Here is a 21031-nt window from a genome sequence, read left to right as displayed (position 1 = left end):
CCTGAAGCGGCCTCACTGCGCGCTTGCCCTATGGTGGACTATTCAGATTATTACTGATGGGTAACCACTGAGTGGTTGGTCGGGTGGCTTCTTTTTTAAAATTTTTGACAGCTGGAGGAGGCTGCCTCCCCCTCTGGAAAAACTCATGTTTTCAGTTAATCCCTTCCCCACCCTGTGTGCTGCAAAGGTGTAGGCAGAGGAACCGGCATGAAGAAAGACAAAGGAGGCTTCTCAGCATGCCCTTCGCTCCCCCCCCCCTTTCTTGCCTCAGAGGATATCTGAAGGCTTGCCGGTTGTGGATGAAGATGCGGCTATGCGCACATCACTAACTGACTTAAAAAAACAAGGAGCAAAAATGGAACAGAGCGATCAGACTTCCCAACCGGGTTGAGCTCATACCAGGGGAGTCCAGAAATCCAGAAATGCAGGGTGGAAGTGCTGATATCCGTAAACCCCGGACTTTCCCCGGTGCCTGATTACTGTGCTAAAACAAAGTACATTCATCATGTCTGGTGGAGCTAGGCTCTTCTTCATCCAGTGTGGCGCAGTGGTTAAGAGCAGTGGACTCTAATCTGGAGATTAATGCGGAGAATCTCCGCATGCAGCCAGCTGGGTGACCTTGGGTCAGTCACAAGTTCTCTCGGAGCTGTTCTCTCAAGAGCAGTCCTCGAAAGAGCTCTCTCAGCCCCACCTACCTCACAGGGTGTCTGTTGTGGGGAAAGAAAGGGAAAGGAGACTGGTAGCCACTCTGAGACTCCAAGTGAAGGGCGGGGTATAAATCCAACTCCTCCTCATCATCATCATCCTCCTTCTGTAAAAGGTCCTCGATAAAATCAGGGACATTCCCGCAGCTCTCTTCTGTGGACACAGCATGGAGGCTGCTTTGGCTTTAATTCCTTTCGCTCCTACTTTATAAACTCAACACCATCTTCTTCATCATCAATCTTTTTAAAAAAAAAAAATGCCATCAAACACAAGTGGGCTTCAGTCGTCTGTAGATCCTGAAACCCCGACCTGAGCTGACATCAAAAGCGCTTTGAAGAAAGCATTAAAAATGTAGTGTCGAACTTCAGACGTCTGGTCCCTGTCTTAGTTTTCCCACTGGCAGCGCTGGAGATTTTAATCCAGTTGTCCGCGATGGCCTATCGGGCCTTCAGATAGTTGCACGGAGACACAGCAGCCGGTGAACAGGCGTCGTGTTGCATCCAAGGTCACCGGGAGAAGAGGAGCGGGAAGAGAAGTTGGGTCACAGAAGGTTGTGTAGGTTGTATAGGTTGAGAACGTGTGGCGGCCACGTGCTCGGGGAGCCCAATTAATATCATCCCCATCATTTCCTCCATGAGAGTTCCGCATGGGGAGTGGTCCCGTAGCTAGGGAATTCTTTGAGAGGGGGCCTCGGGGGGCCCACCAGCTAATTAAATGAAAGTACAGTGCAGTTGGTAAGTTGGAGCACTTTGGGGTCAGCCCAAGAGGGAGGGGGCCCAGAAGAAAAACTAGGGGGGCAGGTCCCGTGGGCCCCGTGTTAGCTACGGGCCAGCAGAGTCTGTACCAGCTCCGAGCTTTTGTGATCTTGTGGGCGTAACACGTTCAGCGGGACCCCTGAATCCCCCCCAAATTGAGAATTCTCTCAACGGCTCCATGCAAAGTAATCCAGTGTTGCAGGAACAGGACCCACATAAGAAAAGGTGATGTAAAATACCTTTGGCAGGTCTTTTACGTCACCGGCCATCGATCCTCTTTGCTGGAGATGCTGAGAATTGAACCCGGCACCCCCTGACCCTCTGCATGCCACGCAGAGGCTCTTCCACGGAGCCACCGTCCTTTCCCTGCTCTGAGCAAAGGATTCACTGGGTTGCAACCTCCCTTTCATCCCTCCCCCCTCAACTTGGTTTAGACTCATGGCTCTTAATCTTCCTTTTGAGCTCCGGTCACGGTGAAATTGCTGCGTGTGATACAAATCGCGGCCATCTGCTCTGGGCGCAGCTGCAGGTTCAAGATGGGATTTAAGGCCCCGAAGGAGAAACATTCACTTTTTCTCCCCCCCTCCGTTGCCCAGTAAAACCCCTTCCCCTGTCCTCTTCTTTCTCCTTTTTAACCCTCCTTGTAAAACACACTCCGGTCGCATAACAAACAGAGACTCGACGAAGCGGACGGAATCGTTTCTCCTCCGAGTCTCTGGCGGCAGCCTCCTTTTGAGACAATGGCGGCCCTGTCGAGAGAGAGTCATATGCGTCAGTCCGCTTTTGCCGTTGGCTGACCAGCTCTTATGTTGTCAACATTTCCCTCGTTCTTCCGGGGGAGTGTCTTTATGTCATTATTATCGGGTTATTTGCTTTGGCGGTGGTCAGACCGATCCCTTTTTCATAGAATCATAGAGGGGGAAGGGACCTCCAGGGTCATCTAGTCCAACCCCCTGCACAAGGCGGGAAATTCACAAATACTTCCCCCCCACACATATACCCAGTGACCCATGCCCAGAAGATGGCAAAAAACCTCCAGGTTCCCTGGCCAAACTGGCCTGGAGAAAAATGGCTTCCTGACCCCAAAGTGGTGATTAGAACGGATAAAAGGAAGTCCTTCTTCACCCAAAGAGTGATTCACACGTGGAATTCACTGCCACAGGAAGTGGTGGCTGTTAAGTCGTGAACTTAACGAAGAGTCGGAGAGTGATTCAGCAAGAATGCGGCTTTTATTCTTCAACTCGAACTCACTTCCAACACGGTACAACATCAGTCAGCCAGAGACAGCTTTGGTATAGAAGCTGCTCTGTATTTAAACATTCCCGGCTAATATAGCCACGCCTACTATACAATAATCAACCAATGTGGTTGAATCATTAAAGGCCAATCACAAACGTTCCCGCTCAGGGAGCTGCTTCATAGTGATTGGATATTGCTTCCTGGGCTAGTGTTCCTATTGGTTACATTAGGATCCTAGCCCAGGATGAAGCTTAACATGATATGGCAATGGAATGATTCACAAACATCCAATACATACATTCAAGTCATTTTGAATACATTACAGTGGCGGCTACAAGCATGGACGGCTTCAAAAGGGAATTGGATAAGCATATGGAGCAGAGGCCCATCAGTGGTTATTAGCCACAAGGTATAGCTAGGGGCTCAGTCTGGGGCAAGGGATGCTCTGTCTTCTTGGTGCTTGGGGGGGGGTCAACAGTGGGAGGGGCTTCTGGTGTCCTGGCTCCACTGGTGGACCTCCTGATGGCCCCTGGTATTTCTGGCCACTGTGTGACACAGAGTGTTGGGCTGGATGGGCCTTGGGGGGGGGTCATCTTCCACGGCTTCATTTAAAGGAAAGACCCCCCCCCTGTTCTGACCACAGAGCTCTCCTGTCAGTGGAAACCATCCGGTCACGGTCATCTCTCTGGTTGAAGGGAAGGAGAGTCAGCTGAAAAAGAAACCGTGTTGAAAGTGGGGGCCTCACCCTGGCGAGGGGTCATTTTGTAGAAAAAGAGGTGCAGGAGCTCATTAGCATAACTCATTTGCATACGCCACACCCCCTGACATCACCGGAAATGTGTCTGAAGGCAACACCCACCGCTCAGGCTCCACTGGACTGTTTCGGATTGCTAGCTTTTTTTTTTGGGGGGGGGGGGAATGTGCAGATCTGCCCTTGCAGAGGAGAGAGAGCTTGTACCTGAAGGCGGGCCGGGGGGGCCCCTCTGCAACGTACCTGGCTGCTTCTTGCTCCTCGTGGCCCAGCTGAGGGCTACTGGGAGCAGGGGGCGGGGCTTGTTGCATGTGCCCGCCCCCTGGGCTCCTTACTGCCGGAGCGCCGCTCCTGTGCGCTTCCGCAGGAAATGACCTCTGGCAATGACCCCATGTAATAGTGAGTGGAACAGCCCAGCCTCTACACTGCAGGCAATGTTCCCTCTAAGCTGTGGAGTCTTGTGAGCAGAAATTCTACTTTCTGAGCTACTGGCATTAAAGTTGTGAGCAAGTGATTTGGCTCCTGTATAAATTAGTTTGCTCTGGAGCCATCCCTCCTGAGCTAAGACAAAAATGTGTGAGCCGGAGGCTAAAAAACTGTGAGCTAGCTCACACTAACTCAGCTTAGAGGGAACACTGGCTGCGGGGATCCTGTCCCCCCTCAACCTCCTCTTCTCCAGACTGAACATTCCCAGGTCCCTCAGCCTTTCCTCGCAGGGCTTGGTCTCCAGGCCCCCGATCATCCTCGTTGTTCTCTTCTGCACCCGCTCCGTTCTGTCCACATCCTTTTTGGAGTGAGGCCTCCAGACCTGCACACAAGACTCCAAGTGCAGCCAATGCAGTGTACAGCTCAATGTTCTAAGCCTCGGGTAGTGAAGGGTGGGGTATAAATCCAATTTCTTCTTCTCCTTCTTGATACAAGCTCTCGAAGCTGGCAAATGCACCTGAAGCGTGTCACACACTTGTTCACGCATCATGGTCTAGGGTCTATATTGCAATATTAAAAACACTATATTAGATATGACAGTTGGTTTTATTGTCGATCAGATTTTTCAAATGTCAGCCCCTCGAGTGGTGTTTTGATTAAATGGCAAGGGAAACGGAAAGTAGCTCCATCAAATCGTGAAGCCGGTGTTCCCGATTTTTGCTGTCAAACGTTGGCAGGTGTTCCGTTGTGATAAAATTCCCCGTGCCGGGCTGGGGGGGGGGGAGGCTTGGCCGAATTGATAATTACTGTGCGTCACGGCCTAGTTAATTTAAGTCTCGCTTCTTTTGGAGTCGAGCTCATTTAGTTTAAATGTCAAGGTACTTTTTTTCTAATCAGGGAAATTCCCTCCTCTCTGCAAACTGCCCTTTTTTTTCCTGAAGAGCGCCAGCATTTTGAAATATTTGTAGGATGAATGGCAGCAATTAATGTGCAAATGAGGCCACTGGTAGGAAGTTTTCTTCGCAGGACATGTTTTTCGAGGCGGCTTCTAATTACGCTGGCGCTGAGATGCGTCGTAGTGTCTTATTGCTGGCTCGTTACGGCTTGATGCGTCCGATGGATCCCAAAGAATGTAACAACGCAGGCCATTAATTTGTGGGGGTGTTTGTGCAAGAGACGAACGAGGGGCACCCTTCCCAGGAAGAATAACAAAAGAACATGTGGGTGCTGCTGCTTTAGAGGGGGGGGGGGAGACAGACAGAGATGGGACAGATTCAGGTGGGTCGCCATCAGTGTCCCCTCTAAGCTGAGTTAGTGTGAGCTAGCTCGCAGTTTTTTAGCCTCCGGCTCACACATTTTCATCTTAGCTCGGGAAGGACGGCTCCAGAGCAAACTAATTTATGCAGTAGCCAAATCGCTCGCTCGTAACTTCAATGCCAGGAGCTCACAAAGTAGAATTTTTGCTCACAAGTAGGGCTATTTTGGGGCAGGAACGCACAGGAACGGAGTTCCAGCTGGCTCCCAAGTTAGCCACGCCCACCAGGAACTCATTAGCATAATAGGCCACACCCAACAGCAGAAACTCATTAGGATTGGCTACATTAGGGGTGTGTGGCCTAACATACAAAGGAGTTCCTGCTACAAAAAAAGGCCCTGGGTTTGGACAACAAACAAGGTAAACAGAATAACAAGCAAAAGGTGGGTGTGGCTGGATAACCGCACTTCTGGTAACATGTGGGTGCGGCCTAATGTGCTAATGAGCTGTGCTGTCAGGGGTGTGGCCCAATATGCTAATGAGTTCCTGCTGTTGGGTGTGGCGTATCATGCTAATGAGTTCCTGCTGGGCTTTTTCTACAAAAAGAGGCCTGCTCCCAAGACTCCACAGCTTACAGCACTGGTCACCGTGTTGGACTGAAGTGTTCCCTCTAAGCTGAGTGAGTGTGAGCTAGCTCGCAGTTTTTTAGCCTCCGGATCACACATTTTTGCCTTAGCTCAGGAAGGAGGGCTCCAGAGCAAACTAATTTATGCAGTAGCCAAATCGCTCGCTCGTAACTTCAATGCCAGGAGCTCACAAAGTAGAATTTTTGCTCACAAGACTCCACAGCTTAGAGGGAACTTTGGACTGGGGAATCAAACCCCGTTCTCACCGTGTTGGTCTGAAGCAGCAGAACAAGGTTGGGGTCCAGGGGCCCCTTTTAGACCTACAAGTGGGACAGGATAGAGTTGTATTCAAGGAGTATCCGAATGATACGGAGAGAAAGAGGTTTTCAGTCTCTCTTGCTGCCCTACGTGAGGCATTTGAGAAAAAAGGGCTTGCCAATGCTTACGCCTTAAATTTTTGTTTGGTCTATAGCATCCTATGAGACACCCTTTGCTGTTTTGTTGTGCTTATAATCTCATTATTTGGGGATCAGCCAGGTAAACTGATTGGCTGAACGTTTTCAAGCGGAGGCTGGATGACCATCTTTCGGGTATGTTGTATCTTTCAGCCATGCTCCTGCAGAGCACAGGGGGTTGGACTAGATGACCTGCAAGGTCCTGTCCAACTCTAACATTCTATGATTCTATGATTAAAACGGTAAGAACATAGCTGTCGTATAAAAACATTATCAAGAGAAAATTAATACAAACCGTAAAGTAAAATAACATGAATAACAGCATCATACAATTTTTCCAGCTAAAATAAGTTTACGTTTCCTAATAGCCAAGAAACAAAATTTTGCCACAGCGTAAGTCACTGAGCTCCGAACGTCTTCTAGGAGGAATTTACGATGGACTTCTGGCCTAAAGTCAGACTGCAGAGGGCTAAATCTAGACAGAAGGGGTAGTATAAGATGATCTAGTTCCTCCTGATAGAATCTGCAGAACGGGAGGAGACGAGTAACTGATTCCACCATATTAGCCATCCAGGGGCATATACGTTTATGCATTGGAACTCGAGTGAATTTACCTTGCAGTACAGCAGAAGGGTGGGCTACGGTGGCTCAAGTGGTTAAGATGCTGAACTGCAGGCCGGATGGTTGGTAGATTCAGCAGTTCGAGACCCGAGTGTGCCACATGATGGAGTGAGCTCCCGTCTCTGGTCCCAGCTCCTGCCAACCGAGCAGTTCGAAAGCAAGAAATTGCAAGTAGATAAACAGGTACCACTTCGGTGGGAAGGTAACAGCATTCCATGCACCTTGGCATCTAGTCATGCCGGCCACATGACCACGGAAACGTCTTTGGACAACGCTGACTCTTCGGCTTGGAAGCGGAGATGAGCACCGCACCCCTAGAGTCGGATTCGACTGGCTTTAGAGCAAGGGAAACCTTTACTTACAGCAGAAGGGAGTGCCTCAAAACGGGCTCTGGAAAAGTCTTTATCTGGGGGCATTGTGGTGGCTCTCTCAGCAGCCCCGAAGCCACCCTGCGATCCTTGGCAGAAGGGCGGCATTAAAATGTACTAACTTTTACTGAGCTTTCCTTCAGCCAAAGCTCAAAGAATCTGTTTAGAGTGCCATAGCTCCCCCACCCCTCCCGAGAGGTGTGACTCACATGTGAACGAGCAGTTGAACATGTACAGAGTGCCTCAGTGTGGGCGGGTGCAATTCCAGGGTAAGCTGTTGTGTCCTCGTGGGGTGGAACTTGGACCTGGACAAACCCTTTGTGAACCCAGCAGACGATTTGCTTTGGAGGGGAGGAGGAGGAGAGGAGATTGGATTTATACCCCGCCCTTCACTCGGAGTCTCAGAGCGGCTTACGATCTCCTTTCCTTCCCCTCCCTACAACAGACACCCTGTGAGGTAGGTGGGGCAGAGAGAGAGCTCTTGAGAAACTGCTCTTGAGAGAACAGCCTGAGAGAACTTGTGACTGACCCAAGGTCACACCGGCAGCTGCATGTGGGGGAGTGGGGAATCAAACCTGGTTCTCCCAGATTAGAGTCCACCGCTCTTAAGCACTACACCAAATTGTCTCAGTGGAAGAACAGCTGCTTTGCAGGCAGAAGGTCCCAGGTTCAATCCCCGGCATCTCCACTTAAGGAGACCAGGCTGAAGGTGATGCGAAAGACCCCTGCCTGAGACCCTGGAGACCTGCTGCCAGGTCTGGTTCTGTATAAGAAAGCTTCATATGCGTTCCTGTGTCAGAGCCAGTTTGGTGTCGTGGTTACGTGTGCAGACTCTAATCTGGGAGTACCGGGTTTGATTCCCCACTCCTCCACTTGCACCTGCTGATGTGACCTTGGGTCAGTCACAAGCTCTGTCAGAGCCGTCCTTGAAAAAGAGCAGTTTCTGTCAAGAGTTCTCTCAGCCCCACCCACCTCACGGGGTGTCTGTTGTGGGGAGGGGAAGGGAAAGGAGTTTGTCAGCCGCTCTGAGACTCCAAGTGAAGGGTGGGGTATAAATCCAATCTCCTCTTCTTCTTCTTTTACCTCACAGGGTGTGTGTTGTGGGGAGGGGAAGGGAAGGGGAGGGGAAGCCGCTCTGAGACTCCCTTGGGTAGTGAAGGGCGGGGTATAAATCCAATCTCCTCTTCTTCTTCTTTTACCTCACAGGGTGTCTGTTGTGGGGAGGGGAAGGGAAAGGAGTTTGTAAACCGCTCTGAAACTCCAAGTGAAGGGCAGGGTATAAATCCAATCTCCTCTTCTTCTTCTTCTACCTCACAGGGTGCCTGTTGTGGGGAGGGGAAGAGAAAGGAGGTTGTAAGCTGCTCTGAGGATCCTTCGGGTAGTGAAGGGTGGGGTATAAATCCAATCTCTTCTTCTTCTTTTACCTCACAGGGTGTCTGCTGTGGGGAGGGGAGAGGAAGGGAAAGGGGTTTGTCAGCCGCTCTGAGACTCCAAGTGAAGGGCGGGGTATAAATCCAATCTCTTCTCTTCTACTTCTTCTAACTGTGGAGCAGTCAAAGTTGCTATGGCCCAGGGCAGATGGACCGGCGATAGGTAATTTGGTGTCCACCGAATCCCGGATTCGTTGGCCGAGGGAGGTGGGCCTCCCCGTTTCTGCCACGCCAGGTGTTTGCCGTGCAGCTTAATGACAGCTATTTATTTGAAGACGTCTCTATGACACTCGTCTCCATGGAGCCTGGGGCCCGACACGGCAGTAAAGCTTTTAGCCGCAGATAAATTAATCCACGAATCTCAAGTGAATGAAATTGCTCATTCATTCGGAATGAGCTGGCAAGGAGCTTGCAACTTGCCCGGGCAAAGTTTCTTGTTGTTCCCGAGGAATAAGCTAGCCTTGGATTAAGCGAGAGAAACGTCTCTGGGGAAACAAAGTTTGAGTCCCGGGGCACCTTTAAGAGCAACAAAGTTTTATTCAAGGTATGGGCTTTCGTTGGGGCGCACACTTCCTCAGATACAACGAAGTGGAAATAGAAATAACATTCATACAGCTAGAGACTGGGCAGTAAATTAGCATACGGAATGCTGAAGGTGTTTTAAATAGATGAAAAGAACAATAATGAAGGTGTTCTTGTGGCCTTTTCTTACATGGCCGAGGAAATGCCATGGGGTCAGGAAGCATTTTTTCTCCAGTCCAGTTTGGCCAGGGATCCTGGAGGGTTTTTTGTTATCTTCTGGGCATGGAGCAGGGGTCACTGGGGGTGGGGGGGGAGGTATTTGTGAATTTCCTGCATTGTGCAGGGGGTTGGACTAGATGACCCTGGAGGTCCCTTCCAACTCTTATGATTCTATTTATTTATTTATTTTTAGATTTATAACCCACCCTCCCCAAAGCGGGCTCAGGGTGGCTAACAAAAGAGGCACATATGCAAAGATTAATACAATTAAAGACAGAATGAAACAATCATTTTTTATGTGTTTTTAACAGATGAAAAGAATGAAGGTGTTTTTGTACTAAGCTTATTATTCTTTTAAATATAAATTCGATAAATAAATTGCATAAAATAAATAAATTGGATAAATACTCTGCCGCATGGCACAAACATCTGCTGGAAACTTAGTTTTTCTTTTTCCGTTTTTTTTAAACTTAAGGTCACCTTCGAGCAGTTTAAAGAAGCACTAATCCTCATCCTATCCAGGACTTTAACAAATGAAGAGCCATTTGAGGAACCAGGTAAGCCAGCGTGGGGGTATTTCGGGTAGATATCGATGCTGGCAAACAGCCATTGGGGTGGGGGTATCGGACTCAGGCCGACAGTTTCCATCAGGTTGTAACGGGGTAGCCCTTTCAGTCTGCCGTAGCAAAAATTATAAACCTCTTGTGGCGACTTAGAAACCAACAACATTTATTTGTATCTATTTATTATTAGTTAAACTTTTATCTAGAGATGTGAAGGCCTGGAAAAAAAAACGGAAACATTCGGGGAAAAAGCGTTTTTTCCCCGTTTTTTTCTTGAAGCCTTTTTTGTTTTTTTCCGAAAAATTGGAAAAATTGAAAAAAGAAAAGAAAAAAAATTGATTATGGAACGTTTTATTTTAACATGATGAATAAAATATTTTAAGACAAGGTGTTCAAATATTTTCCAGATCATTTCTAAAATATATATATGTGGTATCAGATTGATCTAATTTCTGTGCATTGAGGACAAGCAAGTCCTAGGTTACAAACTGAACTCTCCAATGCAAGAACAAGATGCATTTCTTCCTTTAGGAGGTGCGATTGTCAGAAGAAAATAAAAAAGTTTCAGTTTTGTTTTTGCATGTGGGTGGGTATTCTGTTTGTCATAATTGTTTGGATACACTATATTTTTAATATGCTAGTTGTGATAATTCCATGCCAAGTAAAAATGTCCATAGTCATATTTTATGTTCCTAAAGTAACAGAATAACTTTAAATCTAGAAAAGACAAAAGAAATGCTAATATAGCATTTTTTTCAATTTTTCCGAAAATTTCCGTTTTTTCCCCGGAAAAAACCCGGGGTTTTTTCCGAGCTTCAAAATTTCCGGAAATTTTACATCTCTACTTTTATCCCGCCCTCCTGGCCTAGGCTGGCTCAGGGCGGCTTACAACAGATAAAATTCCAAGGTATGTAAAAATAATAAATACAACCAGTCTTTCCTCTAAGCTGAGTGAGTGTGAGCTAGCTCACCGTTTTTTAGCCTCTGGCTCACACATTTTTGTCTCCGCTCCGGAAGGATGGGGCTCCAGAGCAAACTGATTCATGCAGCAGCCAAATCGCTTGCTCACAACTTTGATGCCAGTAGCTCACAAAGTAGAATTTTTGCTCACAAGACTCCACAGCTTAGAGGGAGCGTTGAATACAACATTAAAGCACCATGTTCAAACCAGACATAGTAATAAAATGCTGACCTTATGCGTCGGTACCACTGCTCTGCTTGAGCTGTCATAAGAAGATGTTTCAGATGTCCTAAAGAGGGGGAATCGGCTCGGGCAGTTATTAGGGGTCCAGTGGCTATTTGAATAGGACATTTCACAGGTCACAGCTAGGGTTGCCAACCTCCAGGTGGGGCCTGGAGATCTTCCAGAATGACAACTGATCTCCAGATGACCGGGTTCGGTTCCCCTGGTGAAAATGGCAGTTTTGCGGGGTGGGCTCAACGGCAGTCTACCCGGCTGAGCCCCTTCCCAAGAATCCGCCCCCAAATCTCCAGGGATTCCCCATCTAGTGCTTCACAACTAAGATTTCCAACTCGGGATTAGGAAATGCCTGAGATTTGGGCAGGCCCGTAGCCAGTGTCCCCTCTAAGCTGAGTTAGTGTGAGCCAACTCACAGTTTTTTAGCCTCCGGCTCACACATTTTTTGTCTTAGCTCAGGAAGGAATGGCTCCAGAGCAAACTAATTGATGCAGTAGCCAAATCGCTCCCTCACAACTTGAATGCCAGTAGCTCACAAAGTAGAATTTTTGCTCACAAGGCTCCACAGCTCAGAGGGAACATTGCCCGTAGCTACATTGGGGCATTTCGGGGGGGGCTGACTTCCTAACAAGGCCCCCCGACTTCCGTCTAGACCCGGCCCACCGCCTTCCCCAAGCACAGCTTGCAAAGTTTTTTCTAGTAGGTGCGGGTAGGTGTTCCAACTGGAGCTCCAACTGCTCCTGCCTGCTCCAACTCCGAAATTTTATTAATTTTTTATTTTATTTTTGTGACCTCAGTGCCCCCCGACTTATTTAAAGGTCCCCTGAATTACAAAATCCTGGCTATGGGCAGGGCTTTTTCTACAAATAATTTTCTACAAATAGCATAATAAATAAATAAATAAATATAATAGGCCATACCCAACAGCAGGAACTTATTAGCATATTAGGCCACACCCTGACAGCACAGCTCATTAGCGAGCCAGTTTGGTGTAGAGGTTAAGTGTGCGGACTCTAATCTGGGAGAACCCGGTTTGATTCCCCACTCCTCCACTTGCACCAGGCTGGATGACCTTGGGCAAGCCATAACTCTGGCACCGCTGTTCTTGAAAAAGAGCAGTTTCTGTCAAGAGCTCTCTCAGCCCCACCTACATCACAGGGTGTCTGTTGTGGGGAGGGGGAGGGAAAGGAGTTTGTAAGCCGCTCTGAGACACCTTTGGATAGTGAAGGGCGGGGTATAAATCCAATCTCTTCTCTTCTTCTTCTTCTCATTCGCATATTAGGCCACACCCCCATGTTACCAGCAGTGTGGTCATCCAGCCACACCCACCTTTTGCTTCTTATTCTCTTTACCTTGTTTGTTGTCCAAACCCAGGGCTTTTTGCATGTTAGGCCACACACCCCTAAGTGTAGCTAATCCTAATGAGTTTCTGCTGTTGGGTGTGGCCTGTTATGCTAATGAGTTCCTGCTGGGCGTGGCCAACTTGGGAGCCAGCCGGAACTCCGTTCCTGTGCGTTCCTGCCCCAAAATAGCCCTGCTCACGGGACTGTATTTGGGGGGTGGAGCCGCCACCTGGACCTACAAGACGGCTGGGAACAGTGACGTCAGTGGGGAGGCGACAGCAGTAGCTCCCAAATCGCTCTACTCTGCCCCAAGGAGGGCTGCTGGGAGCGGCCACCCTCTACAGTTAGTGCAGGAGGGAGAGCTGCCCACCACCTCTGCGCTGAGGGGAAAATCAGTGTGCTGGGGGGCAGAAATCAGTGCGCCCAATGCACATTACTGGGAATACTGGTCAAGAAGAAGAGGAGGAGGAGGAGGAGGAGGAGGAGATTGGCTTTATGCCCCGCCCTTCACTATCCAACAGTGCTCCCTCTAAGCTGTGGAGTCCTGTGAGCAAAAATTCTACTTTGGGAGCGACCGGCATCAAAGTTGTGAGCGAGCCATTTGGCGGCTGCATCAATGCGTTTGCGCTGGAGCCGTCCTTTCCCGAGCCAAGACGAAAGTGTGTGAGCCGGAGGCGGAAAAAAACGGTGAGCTAGCGCACACTAACTCAGCTTGGAGGGAACACTGCTACCCGAAAGCGCCAGAGTGGTTTACAATCCCTTTCCCTTCCCTTCCCCACAACAGATACCCTGTGAGGCAGGTGGGGCTGAGAGATCTCTGAGAGAAACTGCCCTTGAGAGAACAGCTCTGAGAGAACTTGTGACTGACGCAAGGTCACACCAGCAGCTGCATGTGGAGGAGTGGGGAATCAAACCCAGGCCTCGCAGATTAGAGCCCGCGCTCCTAACCACTACACCAAACTGGCACCAAACTGTACACAATCCTCCAAATGAGGCCGCGCCATCGATTTATACAGGGGCCATTTCCTTCTGCATCAAGGAGCGGAAAGACCAGACCAGACCTTGGCACAGCTCTGGTCCAGAAATAATTAAGAATTTCCTGGATTGCTTCTAGATACCCGGTTAAATAATTTAAGGCAGCTGGAATTATTCCTGGGCTGAACTGACAGGCGTTTTCATCTCCTTTTTGGCGTGACCTTGAGTTGGCACGCATCCGTGAGATACACCTGGGTTTCCGACATTTTGTGTAGAATCATGAGGCCTGGTACCAGTTCCTAAATTCTTGTTGGCCTTCTGAGGGAATGATATTGGCCTGGCTTTCGAACAGCTTGTCTGTTTGATTTCTTTCCAGTACATTAGAAGGATTCTGGGATGTCTAAGAGGGCTGGGGAACCTAGATTCCAGGGAGGTAAAATTAATTTCTGTTGGCAGTTCCTTCCCTCAGCTGAGGCGACTGCTGTGTTTTTGGACCTGGGTTTCGGGGCCGATTGTGGGCATTTAGTGGTGTGGGTCATGCTACCATCAACCCATCTCTAGTGCCATGTTCTCCAACTGTGGGGGAGGGGAAGGGCCAGACTTTATTGTTGTTGTTGTTTTTTGAGCCCCCAAAGGGGATTTTTTATTTTTTTATATCACTACAAAAACTACAACAGAAAAGGGGAAGGGGAAACTACATTTACGGGATAAAGGAAAGCACCCACTACTAACTAAAATCCCAAGAGAGGAGACCCTCCAACTAGCTTAGTTACATCCAATCTTCCCATCATTTATAACATTATAAACTGAGTCAAACATTTATAGTACTTTTCTTTTAAAGCTTAAATTTTAACTGTCTAAAAACAGTACCCCCATTCATCCCGTTTCAAAGTTCTCAAAGGCACAAGTCAGAGTCCTTCAGCCTTTACTTCTCCTTTCCCCGTCTCTTCCGCAACTTATAAGGACTTTTTGGGGCTGCTGCCCCTTGCTCTGACAGAGAGTCCTCTCCGGAAGAACTCGAGTCCAGCTCGCCACTAGACTTGCTGTCCTCTTCTTTTTTTCCGTCCTCTGGCCTTCCCAACTGGACCCTTAGAAATTCTTGAGCTTTCAGAACAGAGTCAATCTTTTCTTTTTTTTATCCTTAATCTTGAAATATCCAATTGAATTTGTCTGAAGAAAAAGCACAAGTTCTTTATACTTCTTTCTCCGTTGTCTTCCTTCAAATGGAATGTCCTTTAATACTCTCTCCCACTTTCAGGGATATTCCAGAAACCGCTTTCAGGATTGCATCCCTCACATGCCTCTTCGAGAATCTTACAACAATTTCCCCAGGCAGATTTTTTTTCTTTATGTAGCCTGAATATGATCTATAGACCACATCCATATCGCTTAGCAACAATGGCCAGACTTTGTTAACAGGGCTGTGAGCAACTGTGAGTTTTTAAAGAACTACAGATGCTTCTAAACGGTGTCGGCAGCCATGGGATGGACCCATGACCGTCATCACTTGTAGTTTGACTAGCCTCTCTCCCCTTTACGGGCCTTAAAGGACACCGCATCCTCTCTGTTTTCTGGGGGTATACCCAGGTCTCTGTCAAAGGTGCATGTTAACAAAAATTTTTTTAATATATCTATTAGGCTTACCAAACGCCGGTGGGGGAAATCTATTTCCTGGCAGGATGCGTGCCGCGGGGGACGGCTGTGCGCGCTGCACCCGCCGTCGCCAGGATGTGACGCTCCGCGTTACTCTGGCAACGGGGCTGTTTGGGTCCCGTTGCCAGGGTAACGCGGAGCGTCACATCCTGGCGACGGCGGGGGCAGCGCGCACAGCCGTCCCCCGCGGCACGCATCCTGCCAGGAAATAAATTTCCCCCGCCGGCGTTTGGTAAGCCTAATATCTATCAAAATAATTTTTTTAATTAAAAAAAGGTGAATGCGATAATTTATTTGGCATTTGATTGTCAGTATAAGCCAACTGCTAATAAAAATACAAGTGACAATCATTATGGCTGTCAAGTTGTAAGACTGTTATAAGAAAAAAATTAATGAACTGTTCAGTGACTAATAGACTAAATTGAAATAAAAATGCAATTTGCTATAATAATATTACATGTTATAATACAAGATTCCAAGTGTAAAACCTTTGAAAACCTCTGAATCCCAAAGCCAGGAGGCAACATCAGGGGAAGGCCTCGGCCACTATGCCCTGTTGTTGGCCCTCCAGGAGAACTGGTCGGCCACTATGTGAGGCAGGATGCTGGTGCTGGACTAGATGGACCACTGGTCTGATCCAGCAGGGCTCTTCTGATGTTCTTATGAAGGCCTCGGCCTCTCTGCCCTGTTGTTGGCCCTCCAGAGGAACTGGTTGGCCACTGTGTGAGACAGGATGCTGGACTAGATGGACCTTGGTGCGCTCTTGGTGCTTGGGGGGGGGGTCAACAGTGGGAGGGCTTCTAATGTCCTAGCCCCACTGGTGGACCTCCTGATGGCACCTGGTATTCCTGGCCACTGTGTGACACAGAGTGTTGGACTGGATGGGCCTTTGGCCTGATCCAACATTGGCGTCTCTTATGTTCTTATGTTCTTATGACCTTCACTGGTCTGATCCAGCAGGGCTCGTCTGATGTTCTTATGAAGGCCTCAGCCTCTCTGTGCCCTGTTGTTGGCCCTCCAGATTAACTGGTTGGCCACTGTGTGAGACAGGATGCAGGACTGGATGGACTACTGGCCTGATCCAGCAGGGCTCTTCTGAGGTTCTTATGAAGGCCTCGACCTCCCTGCCCTGTTGTTGGCCCTCACTGTGTGAGACAAGATGCTGGTCTAGATGAATGCTGAATCCAGCAGGGCTCTTCTTATGTTCTTTTATTTTGCAGGGAGATTAAGTACAAAATATATTGTCCCAGGGTTCATTTCGTAGAAAAAGAGGTGCAGGAACTAATCAGCATAACTCATTTGCATATGCCACACCCCCTGACATCAACGAAAGTGTGTCAGAAGGCAACACCCACCGCTCAGGCTCCACTGGACTGTTTTGGATTGCTAGCTATGGGGGGGGGAGACGTGCAGATCTGACCTCACAGAGGAGGGAGAGCTTGTACCTGAATAAAACTTGGTCTTAAAGGCGCCACTGGACTGTTTTGGACCGGGGGCCGGGGGGGTGGGCTCTGCAACTTACCTGGCTGCTTCTTGCTCTGACTGAGGGCTGCTGGGAGCAGGGGGTGGGGCCTGTTGCATGTGCCCACCCTCTGGGCTCTTTACTGCCGGAGCTCCGCTCCTGTGCGCTCCTGCAGGAAATGACCCCTGTATTGTCCCATTATAATCTTCTATGTACGAGCTTTGAAGTTGTGATTTAGTAATGCTTGCGTATTCAGATAATGCTTTCCTTGCGTCCTCTACTGAGTCATGTAGAGTCGGTATAGAATAGTCAGGGGTGCAAGAAAGTCCTTGATCCAAATCTCACCTCATCTACGGATTTAGTAATTAACCTTTGCCTGCCTGTAACTCTCTTTATCTTGCCCCCCCCCTTCAATAGCGGGGATGAAAATATTGGTCTACTTTGCAGGGTTACTGTAAGGATTATTGCAAGAAGGTATGTGAAGGGCTCTGTAAATGTGAAATGCACTGTCCAAGCGCAAATTATTATCTCTGTGAGGAATTTCACATTACCCTTTTTAACCCGTTTTGAAGCCGTTTTTGATCAGTCATGGAGTAAACCGGTATACGGCTGCCATTTCACACATGGCTTTCCCCTTCCGGTAAAGAGCTGGATCTGAAGCAGTTTGCCATTTCAGACTGCACCGCTTTTTCCCCCCGCCATTTTTCGCCCGCGTGGGTGATCTCCGGCTTTTTTAACGTTCACTTTATAGCCCTATAGCACTATAACAAAACACTCCAGGCATTCCAATGGGGTTGATATACTGCTATAAAGCAAACATTAAAGAAAAAAGCCGGAGATCGCGTGAGTCATAAAATGTAATGCCAGATAGCGGAGATAGGTTTTTTTATAAAACTTAAAACAGGGTGGGGTTTTTTTTAACTTAAAATAAAAACATGCTTAAAACATCAGCACTCTTGCAATATTTTGTTTATTTAAGTATCTGATAACTGACACCTCTTGCTCCGAATTATTGCATCAAAATGTCTGTGCTGTTGCCTTCTTGAGTATGCTGTTCAGGTGTGTTATCTGTAACCTGCAAAGCTACGATGACGCAGCAGCAGCAGAACTGGAAGAAGAAGCAGAAGCCAGCCAGTTCCACTGCGGGCCTGAGAGAAGCCCTCCGGGGGCCTGATCTGGCCCCCGGGCCACATGTTTGACACCCCTGAGCTAGAGTTTCTGGCTGCCAGACAATCTTCAGATCTCCTGGCTATATACTACACCCACTGCCATCCAATATCTATTAATTATTACTTTCCAAATGCCAGTCTCTCCCCACCCTATAATTTAGGGGGCAGGGGGGTGGTACGTTGTAATCAGAAACAGCAGCTTGCAAGGGAACACAGCCATACCCCTTGCTCCGTCAAGATACAGTGGCACTAAATCTGCGTAGGGCCGCAGAATATCTGGAGCCAGTCCTGTTTCCTGGCTCGCAGCTGTGTTCTCTTAGCCACTTAAGTCTCATCTGTGGTCTGAGCCTTCTCTCGGATGATCACAGTTACGGAGAGACCTTTTTAAAAAATCTTACGAAGGAGGCTGTAGCCCTCGAAATCGTATGTAAGAACAGAAGCGTGGCGCCCTAGTGCCAGCGCTCTGTGCACCTTGGTGTTTAGTCATGCCGGCCACATGACCACGGAAAACGTCTTCGGACAGCGCTGGCTCTTCGGTTTTGAAACGGAGATGAGCACCGCAACCCTAGAATCGGATTCGACTGGCTTTCGAGCAAGGGAACCTTTACCTTTTTTACTTCCTTTGACACTTAGATCTCAGTTCCAGAGGGTGGCTATGTTGGTTTGCGGTAGAAGACCTAGATTCGAGTCTAGAAAATCTTAGAGACCAATAAGATTTTTTTGGGGGGTATGAGCTTTTTAAAGGGCTCCTGAGCTCGAATCCACTTCAGTCCGGCTTCCGCCCTGGTTATGGGACGGAGACGGCGCTGGTCGCCCTTACTGACGACCTCCGGAGGCATCTGGATCGAGGGGGTATGGCGGCACTGGTGTTGTTAGATCTGTCAGCTGCGTTCGATACGGTCGACCACCAGTTGCTAACCCACCGCCTCGCCGACGTAGGGATTCAGGGACTCGCCCTTCAATGGCTTGCCTCTTTTCTCCAAGGTCGTGGACAGAGAGTGGAAATCGGAGAACAGCGGTCCCAGAGGCACCCACTTTAATGTGGTGTCCCTCAGGGGGCAGTGCTTTCCCCGATGCTCTTTAACATCTATATGCGCCCTCTCGCCCAGATTGCCAGGAGGTATGGGCTGGGCTGTCATCAGTACGCAGATCCAAACTACAAAGAATTGCTGCAAAACGTTCACAAATTCACAAAAACATGACAGTAATATGTAGACATTTTCATGATGTTTAAATTCCAAATGTCTTCTTTATTCCACAGATCACAATTTCAATCTCAATTTCAGAATGGCTATGAATAGCTCTTAAGTTAACCAACAATACTTTTTTTGTCCGTTGAAAAAGTATTGTTGGTTAACTTTAGAGCTATTCATAGCCATTCTGAAATTGAGATTCCTAATAGTGGATTGCTTGGAAAAATTCAGCAAAACAGTTTTTTGATAAAGACCACGAAACGAACTCTGGAAGCTCGAGAAGTTCGTCATTTGTTGATCTGTGGAATAAAGAAGACATTTGGAATTTAGACATCATGAAAATGTCTACATATTACTGTCATGTTTTTGTGAATTTGTGAACGTTTTGCAGCAATTCTTTGTAGTTTGGGTTATTCAGATTGCTGTGCCCTTTATTGCATTATCAGTACGCAGATGACACCCAGCCGGTCGGGCTCCGACCCTGAAGATCTACAACAGGGATTACAGGCTGTGGCTGAGTGGCTCAGGCTGAGCCGGTTGAAACTAAACCCAGCGAAGACGGAGGTCCTGGGCCTGAGTCGGAACGGTTTGGGGTTGGGGCTCCCTCTCCCGACCTTCGATGGGGTACCTCTGGTGCCTGCGTCGGAGGTTAGGAGTTTGGGAGTGCTCCTGGACTCCTCCTTAACAATGGAGGCCCAGGTAGCAGCCACTGCCAGGTCTGCATTTTACCATCTGAGGCAGGCTCGGCAGTTGGCTCCCTTCCTCGACCGCGAAGATCTGGCTACAGTGATCCATGCGACGGTCACCTCAAGGCTAGACTACTGTAACGCTCTCTACATGGGGCTGCCTTTGTCGCTGATCCGGAAGCTGCAGCTGGTGCAGAATGCGGCGGCTAGGCTGCTGATGGGCCTCCCCAGGTGGGAGCACATCAAGCCTGGGTTGAAGGCGCTGCACTGGCTGCCAATAGCATACCGAGTCCGCTTCAAAGTGCTGGTACTCACCTTTAAAGCCCTATATGGCCTGGGTCCGACCTACCTGAAGGACCGCCTTTCCCCGTATATACCCCCAAGAGCACTTCGGTCAGGGACCCAGAGCCGCTTGGTGGTTCCGGGCCCCCGAGAGGTACAGTATGCTGCGACAAGGGCTAGATCCTTCTCAGTGGCGGCCCCTACCTGGTGGAATGAGCTCCCGGAGGAGATCAGGGCCCTACGGGATCTCATGCAATTCCACAGGGCCTGCAAGACGGAGCTCTTCCACCAGGCCTTTATGTAGCGGCTGCCGCTCCTACCACCACCACCAAAGGTGGAAATATCATTAAAGTTGGAGTGCCCTTGATAACCCGGCGGTAAGGTGAACTACATGGCAGCATGACCAGCCGATTAGCTCAGACTATTACTGCCGGAAGATTCTACTATGACAACTGCAGACCATCTTGGAATTTAAAGCACTTTATTATTATTAACAGTATGTTATTGGTTGTGATTTAATGATTTTATTGGATTTTATTGAATTTTATGTATGGGCTTATGCCCCTGTGAGCCGCCCTGAGCCCGCTTGCGGGGAGGGCGGGGTAAAAATACCTAAATAAATAAATAAATAAATATGTTAGATATAGGGTTGCCAGCGTCCAGGTGGGGCCTGGAGATCTCCCGCTTTTTCAACTGATCCCCCAGCTGACAGAGATCAGCTCCCCCGGAGAACATGGCTGCTCTGAAGGGTGGGCTCTGTGGCCTTGTACCAGGCTGAGGCCCCTCCCCTCCCCAAACCCCGCCCTCTCCCAGATCCACCCCCAAAGTCTCCAGGTATTTTCCAACCCAGACCTGGCAACCCTGGTTAGATAGCAGTCCATTTTATAAACCAAACCAGGCCTTTTGGCTGGTGGTGAAGATGTGTGCAGAACGAGGCGCTTCCCAGTCGAGCTACCGGTATTAATCGCAGCCTCCTGGCTCAAAACCTAGGCGTCTGCAAGGAAATCCGAAATGAGTTTTTTCTCCCACTTGCCCCTGGGGAGAAGATGTGCATGTGATGTGGATACATAACAAAGCATCGCCCCGGGCAATAGCTGGTGGGGGCGGGAGAGCTGTCAGTCTGGTGCCTCGAGCT

The 21031-nt window shown here is 48.7% G+C and overlaps 1 protein-coding gene across 1 annotated transcript in view; it reads left to right on the top strand.

The window, feature by feature from the left end:
- NIN (ninein) overlaps positions 1–21031 on the top strand; it is a 141506-nt gene that overhangs the window by 4757 nt on the left and 115718 nt on the right. The window contains exon 2 of the mRNA XM_015420614.1: positions 9848–9929. Within this exon, the coding sequence (XP_015276100.1) occupies positions 9848–9929 (82 nt within the window). The remainder of the gene's footprint in view (positions 1–9847; positions 9930–21031) is intronic.

This window comes from Gekko japonicus, unplaced genomic scaffold (assembly GCF_001447785.1).
Source record: "Gekko japonicus isolate JY-2015 unplaced genomic scaffold, Gekko_japonicus_V1.1 scaffold908, whole genome shotgun sequence".
Classification (NCBI taxonomy): domain Eukaryota; kingdom Metazoa; phylum Chordata; class Lepidosauria; order Squamata; family Gekkonidae; genus Gekko; species Gekko japonicus.
The sequence above is the reverse complement of the archived record's forward strand: the minus strand, read 5'-3'. Positions and strand labels throughout refer to the sequence as shown.